The sequence below is a fragment of the Scomber japonicus genome, chromosome 2, assembly GCF_027409825.1.
Source record: "Scomber japonicus isolate fScoJap1 chromosome 2, fScoJap1.pri, whole genome shotgun sequence".
Lineage (NCBI taxonomy): Eukaryota > Metazoa > Chordata > Actinopteri > Scombriformes > Scombridae > Scomber > Scomber japonicus.
The window spans coordinates 27,965,171-27,977,355 of NC_070579.1; the positions used below are offsets into that span (position 1 = coordinate 27,965,171).

At 37.7% G+C, this 12,185-nt stretch overlaps 1 protein-coding gene across 1 annotated transcript in view; it reads right to left on the reverse strand.

Moving 5' to 3' along the window:
• LOC128375937 (zeta-sarcoglycan) overlaps positions 1 to 12,185 on the reverse strand; it is a 160,884-nt gene that overhangs the window by 98,720 nt on the left and 49,979 nt on the right. The window contains exon 2 of the mRNA XM_053336363.1: positions 7,989 to 8,090. Within this exon, the coding sequence (XP_053192338.1) occupies positions 7,989 to 8,090 (102 nt within the window). The remainder of the gene's footprint in view (positions 1 to 7,988; positions 8,091 to 12,185) is intronic.

Genomic DNA, 12,185 nt, shown 5'->3' on the forward strand with positions numbered 1-12,185 from the left:
CTCACTACTAAATCATCTTTCATGTAAATGCATACTTGTACGTACAGTATATATACTATGTAAATGCTTTATATTATGCATACTTGAAGACAAAAAGAAAAAACAACCAATGTTGGAAAGCACAGCAACCACACAGAGCTCTATAAAAATGTCATCTCAGTCATATCATACCTAACTACTACATATCTCTCCTCTGTGGGTCACCTGACCTGATCATCAGCTACAGTATATGTCAGCTCAGCTTAAAAGCAAATTCTTCTGTAATATCTGTCAGATAGGCTACAGTATGTTCCTTACTGCCAAAGTGTTCCAACCGTTCCAGTTTACCTGTCTGAAAGTTAGCAGGACTGACTGCCTGTTGCTTCTGTCCTGCCTGGTCTGTTATGTCTGCATCTACATCTTTTTGTTGATCTTCACCACATTTGTGACAGTAGGATCCATTCAACATCATGGACATTTTCCATAGAGAAAGTGACTGATCTGTCCTATGCCATGTGGCTCTACACTTATTGTCACAGCACAGCTACGTGCTGTGTATAGTATCCTCCAAGCGCTGGTTTGTGATGTTGCTCCCAGGGCTGGCAGAGATTTTGGCTGCCAACCAGCTTTATCCTGTGGCCACGCAGTCTTTGCTCCAGGTCCTGTGTCCCTCAAAGCTTCCCTGGTGCCTTCAAATGTCTGTCCAGCATGTGCTGTGTTTCTCCAGTGCCTTCCAGTCCCTGCCTGGTGCCTCGGAGTGCTTCCTTGCCAGATCATCTATGTTGCCTGGCTGCCAAGTGTTCCAACTACTGCCGCTTCTACTACCTGTTATATGTGACTGAATGTTTCTTCCGTCCGATTCAACAGATTCAGACCTGCCTTATGTTTTCCACACTATTATTGAACAGAAAGAAGTACACAAAGGTTTAAAAAGATTTTTTTTAAAAAGACAATCCTCTCTACCTTACTTAGAATAAATAAGCAGGGATATATTGGTCTTGCTCAAGAACATTGGGCTGTTGTGGTGATTAGGGTTTATACTATTTTTTTTTAAACCACAAAACTACTCTGTATGGGAGAATATTTATGCAATCGACTGAAGATTTAATAGAAACAGTTTTTATTTTGATTATGACCCAAAACTATGTACACACAGGAAGGACACATCACACATAATCAGTACTTTCTTAGAAAAACAATCAAAATTACCGGCAATGTTGGTTTATCTGACCTAGCATTCAAAATACATGGCCATGTCTACCTGCCTGTAAGGCAGCTATAACAAAACAAAACAAAACAAGACTGTAATTAAACTATTGACCCTTTCAGCAGGTATGGAAATTAAGGTCACTATATAAAAAGTGTGAAACATAATCACGACTCAAAAAAAAAAAAATCTCTCTCTCTGTCTCTTATGTTTTCTCTTTATATTTCTCCTTTCCCTGTATTCATAAATGTTCTCCCACCTTTTTAGGTCTTTTGCCCCCTCTCAGACTCCTTTATTTCCTTCCAGCCTCCTTCCCTTCTCCTTTCCCCCTTCCATTCCTCTCCAGTATTTTTCTCTCCCATCCCTCCCAGATTTTCTCTCCTCTTTCCCTCTCACCCAGCCAATCTAATTTCTCAGTGTGTTGTTGTTGTTGTTGTTAGTGTGTGGTTTATATGCAGCGTTCAGTATTTAGCTCTCTCTGGGAGTCACAATGTCCCACTTACCTCTCCCAAAAAGCACTGCTGGGGGATGGCCCCGATTATGCAAAGTGTGTGTGTGTGTGTGTGTGTGTGTGTGTGTGTGTGTGTGTGTGTGTGTGTGTGTGATGTTTCTGAACATGGCACGATACAGCCGCGTAGGAGAGATGTCATCTTCATTCTCTCCTCTGTGCTCCTACAGCTCTTTACATCCCAGAATGATTTTTTCTCAAAATTTAAATTCAAGAGAGCTTAAACCATCTTTTCCTTTTTTTGGACAGGATTAATAAAGTATAGTTGGAGTCATTTATGCAATGGGGACACACCAAACCCTAAATTAACCCAAAACATCAGCCCCAGTAGGGCTAAAGCTACTTAACATACCAAAATTGAGCTACCTTTTTTGTGAGCTTTACTGGCTGAGATTAATAGTGGCATAAAACTGATGCAAGTTTCAGTCAAATGAAAATAGTAGAAATACTGAAAGAAATCTGTTAAATCTGAAGAAATACTAGCTGATAGGCAGATGACTAAAACAAAACAAAAAAAACTAAGCTAAACAAACAAAAAAAACAAGAGAAATAATTCATCATGGTTGCAATAGTAACAATACAAATGCAGTTACAGTGCACTTATGGTTTATCACATCACCAATTAATCAGACGGTTAAATGTAGCCTAGGGTGTTCTACAACCCTACAACTATCCAATAAAATGCAAAATAAAGACATCCAGATTTTGCACTAGGGTGTTTTTCCCCTCATCTTCATCCATTACTTTCCTATATTGGGACACCCCAAAGTACATCATCAATTACATACTAAATGGTTAACAAAAAAATGTCACCAAGACTCAGTCACAGCACATGACCTTCATCAGCAGATACTGTTTGCCCAGTTGCAGATGTTTAAACATCCATGTTTTTGACCCCTTCAGAGAACTTACGTAATCTCCAGAACAGCTACTAAATGGATATTATAGTGAGGTTATTTTGTTAACTGCTGTTTTCAAGGTTAATAATTGATTTCAAGCTTAAATACATACAACAAAATATAAGTCATAGTTTAAACAATTAAGTTTTGCACTTCATGGCTTGTCTGAGCCTATTTATTGAGAATTACTGGTCTGAAAAGTCCAGTCCTAGTCTCATCTTTACTTCAGTACATCAAGCAATACAGTCCCTCCTGTCATCGTTGCTCTTCTTCAAATCTCTGCAACTCTTCATCCAATAAGTGAAGTGCAAAATGCTTTTCATGTACATATACTTGAAACATGCATCAACAAACTGAGTTATCTTTTTTCTTTGTCTCTTTTTACCTGTCTTTGTGAATATATCTCTCATTCATTGTTATTGTCTTTCTTTACCACTTTTCCATCACCCTCCATGCTGTAGCCATGCTGAAGTACTCTTATCTTCTGCAGATACCTAGGCCTAAGGGATTTTCTTTTGTTTGTTGACTGTGTCTATGTCTGTGTCTTGGCTAATGAAGTGGTATCATTTTATGGGGTTCTAGGTGTGTATGTCCTTGGGGTATAACACAAAGCTACAATCTGTATCTGTCTGTATCTGTTTATGATATAAAATATCTCTATTTGTATCCGTATTCAGTTTGATATCAGAGTTGATGAAGTTGGTAGTCTGTTCCACTCCCACTGTCAGGTTGTACAGACCATGCGGTATAAGTAACACCTGTGGAACATGTTGATAAGTCAAGCTTTAATCTACTCAATCAAAAAAGGGTTAATGAGGTTGGACCTTGAAGAATGTCTGAATATGGAAGTTAGAACTATCTCTACCTTCATGGTGTATGCATTTGCCTCTTTGTTTGCATTTATATTGGTATACTCCAGTTTTACAAATATGGCAAAACATGACTGGAGATGTATTTTTGACCATCTCTCCCAAATACATCCAATTTGTTTTTGGTTCCTCTGCTTATGCTAAGTTGATCACATGGTGTCACATAATTTTATCATTTGTCAAGGTTGCTTACTTAGAACTCAAGAGCACTTGATTTGGTGTACAGTAAGTGTCAGTACTATAAAAGCAGAATGATTGTTATGTATGAATGAAAGTGCCTATAGGCTATACTGTAAAAGTGAACTGTGGTTTTAATGCAGTGCAGTTTATCAGATTTGTAGTCTATACTCAAATTTGCCTTTCCACAACCCTTCTTTTCCTGTTCTCTCCCCCCCCCCACCCTTGATCTTCCTCTTTATGGTTCCGTCTTTTGTCTCCCCATCTCTCGACAGTATTTATCTTCACATAACAAGCATAGACTGTTGTGTCCTCTGGGAGTTTAGTGGATACTTCTGATTCAGCATGCTCCCCCTAGTGCAACCACATTTCATAGTAAAAGTGCGGCGACTGACAATATCAAAAATAGAGCAGGTTTGCTGTTAGAAAATGTGAGGATGACCTGCTGTTTGCTTTCATGCTAATAAAGTCAGCTTATTGTTGACACAGAGAGTTGGGAGAGAGTGTAACAAGGAGTGTAATAGAAAAATGCTGTGTGATCAAGTGATGGAGTATCAGAATCAGAATCAGAATACTTTATTTGTCCCAAAAGGGCAATTCGAATCTTAACAGGGGCAACAGCATTTTTTTTTGCCCACTGCTTTACTAAGGCAGCAAATTGATTTATCCATTAGTTACTACTCATAGACAATAATGAAGCCAAGAAGAGAGAGAGAAAAAAAAGTTTTAAAAAGGGCAATTAGACCCTCACACCAAAAGGTTGAAAGGTTCAAAATCAGCCAGTAACATATTACATCATGGATAAAATACAGTAGAATGACTCATATTTAATCATGTTGATGCAAGTGTGATTCTTTTTTTTTAGTCCTGTGGGAAATACCAACAGTACAGTGAGAGATGCTTCTTACATTAAAGTATCATTAATATCAGCTCTCTGGCGATGAATAGTAACACGGCAACCTGAGAATTGACTCCAGTATCTCTGATATCACTGATATGGAAAATATCTACAGTCAAGTGATTTGTTACAACTAATAATGATCACTGATTGTGATTTCCATTATATAAGTCATTTGAAAACCACTGTAACCTGTCCTTGCTGGTACAGTATTCTCATTGGATTTGATTACGCCACTTACATTAAAGGGTCTAAGGATAGATGTTGTCACATGCTGTATAGACTGTCAAGCCCTTTGAAGCAAAGTTGTGATCTTTGATTTTTTACTTTTAGCTTGACAGTTTTTTCATCATAATATATTGTGTATTTATATGCACAGTGAGCAGATGTGTAAAGTTTGCAGTATGCATAGCATCTATGAGTAATTGTTTTGAGTGGAGTATTAGACATGTTTGAGAGCTTGAGATTTCCTGATTTATGCTGCACACTGAAAACAAGAGGAGCTGCATCTACATTATTTATTTTCTATACAAGTAGAGTTGATAGCTCTCGGGGGTTATCCTGCCATGCATTTGTAACAATGTTACTTGCTTGTGATGCCTTAGCCTTCTGCATTGCTCCTAACTGTCCAGCAAATGACAAATATTGAATCTAAGCAAGCATTTGGAGATCTGAGTTCAGTGTTGCTCATTATCTTTACCACCCGTAACCATTTCTACACAAACATTTATTGATACTCTTTTAATATAATTCCCCAACCCTCTTTCTTCTCTTCTTCTCGCTTGTCTTCTCTCCCCTAATTATTTTTTCTGCTCTTCTGGTATTCCCATCAGCTTTCAGTCATTCTGCAACATGTCTCATCTCCTCATGTCATTCTTCATTGTTCATAATTTCTCCCCCCACTTGTCTTTCTTTCTCTCATACTTTTTTTCTTCCATCATCTTTTTTTTCCCTCTATATCAGTATGCTGTCCCATCCTCTGTACTAGGCTCATATCTATATTATATCTAAGTCTGTACAACCTTCACCAAAGCCTCCAATTCCTCCTGAAGTTATTGCTCAATTTTTCTATATCTCATGACTGCATATTGAAACCATATAATAGAATATCCAATAGAATAATTCCTACACAAATGCTGTATATATATTTATTTTTGTATTTTTTATTTTTTTAACTTTACCCAATGATTCATGTATGATATGTTGTTATTGGCTGTGGCACCATTTTTGCCTGGAGATAACCTGTCTGCTTATAGCTGGTTGTCAGAGGCTGCTGCTGTGTGTGCACTGAAATCATGAAAGGAAAAATAAAGTAATTTCTCTTAATGACAAACCTAGTCTCCTCGAAGCTTATAACAAACTGAAAAAAACAAGCCAATCATATGCAGCAGCAAAACACCACACATTTGAGTAAATAGCAAAGCTGTCTGTTAATATTTATGTAATAAATATACAAATGTCAATTAGATGTTAAACTGCATGAAAAGTTAAGAAAAGGGGAAAAAAGGGTATAATAATCATCAGCTTATGGTGATACATTTGACCTGGATAGATGTGATCACTAAAAGTGTTTTCTACTGTACTACATCATTTACAGTGTTAAAAGTATGTCTATATGCCATATGCTATATGCTAATGGAGACATTCCAAATGAACTGTACAAGCTACAAGCCTTTTGTTTGTCTATTATGCTTTCTCTACTTTGCTAATTCAAGTGTTAGTGTAAACAGCCCGTTCAGTCTTTGTGCATCGTCCATATTTACAAAATCAATTTCTGTTTTTGTCATGCTTAATTAAGTATTGTGCAGTCCCCAGTAAAAAAAAAGACAACAAAAAACAAAACGTGACTCATTTTCTACGTCATTGAGACAATTCAACAAATCAACTTTTTCTTACAGATTGACATATTGTTCATTTTTTACACTAAGCGGTAACATACCAGGTGTCTTTGCTTCTTAGATAAGGTGTTGTTTTTTTTTTCTTGGAGCAAACACAGATTTGCTGAAGAGACACATGTTGATCATTTCAAAATGCCTCACCAAACAAATGTGTACATCTCTTATCCAACAGTCAATGATTTGTTTTTCCTGAATAATATATATTTACTGTCAGGCTGCTTTCTTCCATATAGAGCAAAATATTCTATAACTGATAAATAAATTCTCCAGTGAACCTTAACATGGTTCCCATCCCATACCTCCCACACCTCCCACTAAAGCAGATTTAGTATAGCATACATCACTTCTAACAGTACTGTTAACAGGACTCTAAATGTGGTGTTTTTTTATGTATTGGCTTGTATTTGAATAATACATGTTCTTTACAGGTTCAACATCAGTGTTGTGAGTTTTAATGCTTTTGTGCACCTCTCTCAAGAACATTGGCAAACCAACGTACATCGATGCAAATTATATTTCAAGGTTGAAGAGATAAAGCGTGTCTAGCATGGAGGGGAATACAACTGCATTTCATTTTCATTTTGTTTTGTTTAATGACAATAAAGCTGAACCGTGTACCTTAAATGCAGTTGTTTTCCTCCACATGCTGTACAAAAATCAGAAAATGGTAGAGGAAGCAGATGGTAAAGTGGTATTAGTTGATCTACTACCTCCATTAGCGGCAGCCCAGAGATAGGAAGGGAGGAATAAGAGACACTCCAACTCTCCTGAGAGTAACTACTGTATGAATAATGTGAGTAAAAAGTTAAAAAACAACAACACAAAACAAAGCAATATATTAAGTTTTACCTGTTGAACATGGCTCTAATCCAGCTGCATCATGACCTATCTTAGCAAAACAAGTACCTATCTATTTTTTAAATGAAAAACATGACAGTTGTACAGAGTATTACATGGTTCAGAAATGTACTGCCATATCAATTGTCCTACATTTTTCTATCCTACTGCATTATACCATTAATCTCTTGCTGTGCGATTGAAATCTGACTATCCTTCCAGACACACAAACACACACCCATGCAATGTCTTTGTGCAAGTGTGACACTAGTCAAGTCAATCCTCCCTTCTTACTATTCATACACATTATCACACACCAAAGCACACAAACACACAGGGTTGTCCTCGAGTGACATAGTGTCCATGTCTTCTCCACTGACAGGATCAATGATGATTCTGTGTGTGATAAATGGAGATAAGGCTGAGTTTTGGACCATATGTACTGCTGTAACATGTCACCTACATGACAAATAAGCTCTTAGTGATGGGAACAACATGTGATTTCTGCTCATTATTGTGGTTGGAGCATATGGTGTGTACACAAACACACAGATGTCAACATTCCTCACCACATAACTCACACACAAAGGACACTATACAAGATTCTCATACACATGAAAACAAGCTCACAGTAAACAGTCAAACAATGGTATCTTGGTGACATATTGAAGCACACATACAAACACACATTGACTCACACAGACACAAGGTCTTACCCTACGGGACTGGATCTCTTTGACGTATAAAGGCAACAGGAATTCGGACACTCCCTCCAGTCTGACTCCATCCTTGGTCACTTGAAGATTCCCCATACCACTCTGAAAAGGGACATACAGACAGAGAGACAGAGATTCAGTGGCTGTTTGGGGGAAAAAAATAGCCTCACCTTCAGCTTCACTGAATAATCCGCCTGGAACTGAAGCTAATACATTGTAAAGACACAAAGTTTTTTTTTCACTCCTGTCAGTGTCATTCACATCTAGCATTTATGAAAATGTTGAATTAATGTCACTTTATGTCTTGTTCCATTTGCTTTATCTTTCAAACTTGCCTTGACTATGAATATTACTAATTGGCCATATGCACTTTTCAGGTCTTTAAGAGTTCAGAGCTTTTAAGGATCTCCAGACACCCGGTACTACTCATTAACATTAGTTAGTGATGAGCAGTGTAATATTGATGTGAGATGGGAGTATCATGTCTCCACACAGGTCTGCTTTATTCAAAGTTAAATCCTGTTTTACAGAGAACATTCTTAACAAACTACAAGGAATATATTTTTAATGTAAGCAGCTGAATATTAATGCATTTATTCAACATCAAAGAGCATCATGCAATAACCATTACAGTACATTAGAAAAACACAGAAAGTACAGACAGTAGGAGGGGCATAGTAAGATACACTGGATATACATGCTATAATTACTATTTTAGCATTCAACAACAACATATCCCACAATGGCACACTGCCAAAGCCTTGTGGGAACTGTAGTTTTAGAATGCTAACACAATAATCTCCTTTTATCTTTCTCAAAATGACAAGGTGATGACATTTTAAACAGCTATTTAGCTTATAATACAGATAGAAAACCCCAGGAACTCATTTTGGCTTGTCAGAAAGACAAATGAAAGAAACACCCTCTGAGAAAACCCATTTAGTTATAAAAGCTAGGGGGGCAAAGGTTCATAAATAGGGGACCTTTGGTTCACAGTGGGAAGCTTTTTTAAACAAAGGTCAATGTACTAATATCACAAATTGAACATTTTAAGAAAAAACAAACAAAAAAAACCCCTTCTGAAATCTGAAGCATTGAAAAAATGTTTTTCGAGGGACTTGCAATGACTATAATGCTAAATGGTAAAGGGGACATATAAACATTTATATTTATATTTTTGGGGTCCACTTGATTATCTTTCGGCATGATTCACAGTTTAGAAATGTTCTTATATATCTTGAACTGGCACTTTATGTGTATCTGTCTAAAACAGGCTGTTTTTAGTTCCTGTCTCTTTAAGGTCCCCTTCCTGAGGAGCCCACTCTGTTCTGATTGGTTAGCCCCAGGAAGCTACCCCACTGGCTTCAACCAAATAAAAACTATGTAAAACCAGGCGGGGAGTTCCAGTCCTCTGAAAAGAAGCCAATGCGGAAGTAACTTAGAGCTGCATTCTATCAAAAGGCCACCAGGGGGCGACCGTTTTGTGTTCAAAAGGACTTCCGTCTCTATACAAGTCAATGGAGAATTCACCAACTTCTCACTTGATTTCTAACCTCAGTAAACGTTTTCAAAATGTGTTTATGGTCTCAATCGCTAGTTTAAAGCCTTCTTCAATGCAGTATGATGTTCATTTGGGAAATTTTGGCCTCCCTGATTTTATATTTGACGATAAAGCAGGCTACGTGGCTACGTTGTGATTGACAGGTTGATTGACCAATGTCCTTGAGATCCAGCCCTCGCAACCAATCGCAGCCTCCTCGCTCCGCCGTTGGCCCCGCCCATACGTCCGTCCATGACTCCGCCTCATGCCCATATAAGTAGAATCCGTGTTCTTTTTTTCCCAGCATACACTTGAAATGTTCAAGATGGCGCTGCCTAGATTCGATACTATTGGCTTCCGAGCAGCAGTCCACAAACCAATGGGCGACGTCACGGATGTTACGTCCATTTCTATCTACAGTCTATGTGTAAAACAAACAACAGTGGTCAGGTTCCACTTCTTTTTCTCATTCTTTACTTTTAATGGAAACTTCTCAAATACATACTGTAAGTACATATTTGAGCCTGAATCTGATCCCAAAAATTCAAGTGCACAACTTGAACGACACGCATAATGATCTTAGCAACACTTGCTTACCCATATGTGTGGTTTTGCTACACATTATTTAATCAACAGAGGGTCAACAAAGAGCTGGCTATTCAAGTAGTGATGTAATCCTGATGCCATCAAGGGTCAAGGCGTCTGGGTATTTTACTATTCCAGAGGAAAAAAAGGAGAAAAGTCAGCAACAACTCAAGCTGCGTGTTTATTTTTTCACTGTGATATAAATGACTGTGTGCTGGTTTGTCATCAGTTGTGCATCATTTTACAGATTCTACACAAGTGAATGCTTGAGAAGCTGTTGGATCAGACTTACATGGTAAGATTAAATTCCTTTCAAACAGCCATGCAGGGTATTAGGATAGTAGGGGCTCTTACAGAACAACAAGGCAGCTACTGTACCATGTCAAATCGGTACTTAGGAGAGAGACAGTAGCAAAAGCATAGCAGTGCAGCAGCTGCTGTGACTGTGCGCTTCATAATAACAATAATAATAATAATAATAATAATAATAATAAATAAAGTCAGAACATATTTCAATATGAAACTTTTTGTCTGTTTAATGTATTTGATTGTAGAACAGTTTAATACAATATTTAATCCCTAGGCTTAAGTTTGTTTTCCTGCTCACCCTGCTTAAATGAAGCAAGCCAGTTTAGCTAACCTAACTCAAGTCACTGCAACAGAGAGTGTATATCCAGCACCGTTTTAATGATAGATGTGATCCGCACACATTGCTTTTTACTGCAACGCTGCTTATGCAAGCTAGGCTGTCTCTTGCCATTACAGCCGCCACTGTCACTCATAAACTGTCTCCACCCCAGCATCCACCTGTAGTTTTGAGTCTACCTACCCCTGGGGAAGTTAGTATTGCCACAAGGAAACTAAGTTAAGTTTAACACAGCAGGGAGTGTGGAACAATGAGGTGAAAGCCATCAAACACGAGTTGTCTGAACTTTCCTCATGCTCAGAAAGTTGTTGCTTGAGTGAAACAAAGTTCTTTTTCAGTTAAAAACCTCAAACAGCTTCAGCTTTCAACTGCAATAACTCTCCCACAGAATATGTTGCTCAATGACAACAAATTAGTTTTGCTTCCCTGGTTCCTAGCTTTCTTTTCATGTATAAAAATATATTGATGAAACTGTCCATGGAGACACACATTTTGTTGACACAAAGTTTTTCAGCAAATTATCATTAATTGCTACAGTAGGTGCAACAAACAGAAAAGCCGTTCAAATTGGAAATGTACTTAAGAATCTAGAGAGAGGGGTGGGAGGGTGGGAAAACTGTGAGGATAAGACAATGAAGGAAGCAGAAATGGATGAGAAAGAAAAGCTCGAAAGCTTGAAAAATGCAAACAAACAAACAAGAAGAAAATTGGAGCAAAATAGAGCTGATGATAGAGTTAGATGTTCTCTCTTGCACACTCTAAGTGTATTTCCATCCACCTGTTTTCACACATTTTCAATTTATGCATTGAAAACTAAAAACATTGGGAATTATACAAAAAGAGGGTAAAGGCAGGGGGAAAAGTTTTTACTCTTGACTGATGTGGAAAAGTTGTATCACTAAAAAGAAAATGCAAAATAAATCATGCCACCCATGATGCACATGACCTGTAATCGTAGTGTAATGTTCCTGAAATGAATACATAGATGCTATATTTCCACAAAAATAATTAACCTTTACCAACCTGTAATCAAACTAATCTAATCATATCAGAGGTGGGCAACCCTGACAGTCAGATATGTGATTTTTAACAGAAGACCAATACTAACCTGATATATTTATCTATAATCCACAGACACAAACACACAGTTACGAATGGGAGCATAGCAAAGCTATAAGAGTGTGTCGGATCGATAAGTTAAACCAGCCAGAGGTTTGCAGTGTTGTTGTTAGATCTATAGTCATTACACTGAATATGCAGTGGAGCATAGAGCTTATTCAATAAGCCATAACACAACAGGCCTGGGGAATCACAAACTCACTCACTCACTCCACAGCATACTGTCACTCACACACACACACGCACACACACACACACACACACACACACACACACACACACACACACACATATTTATCTTCTCTAA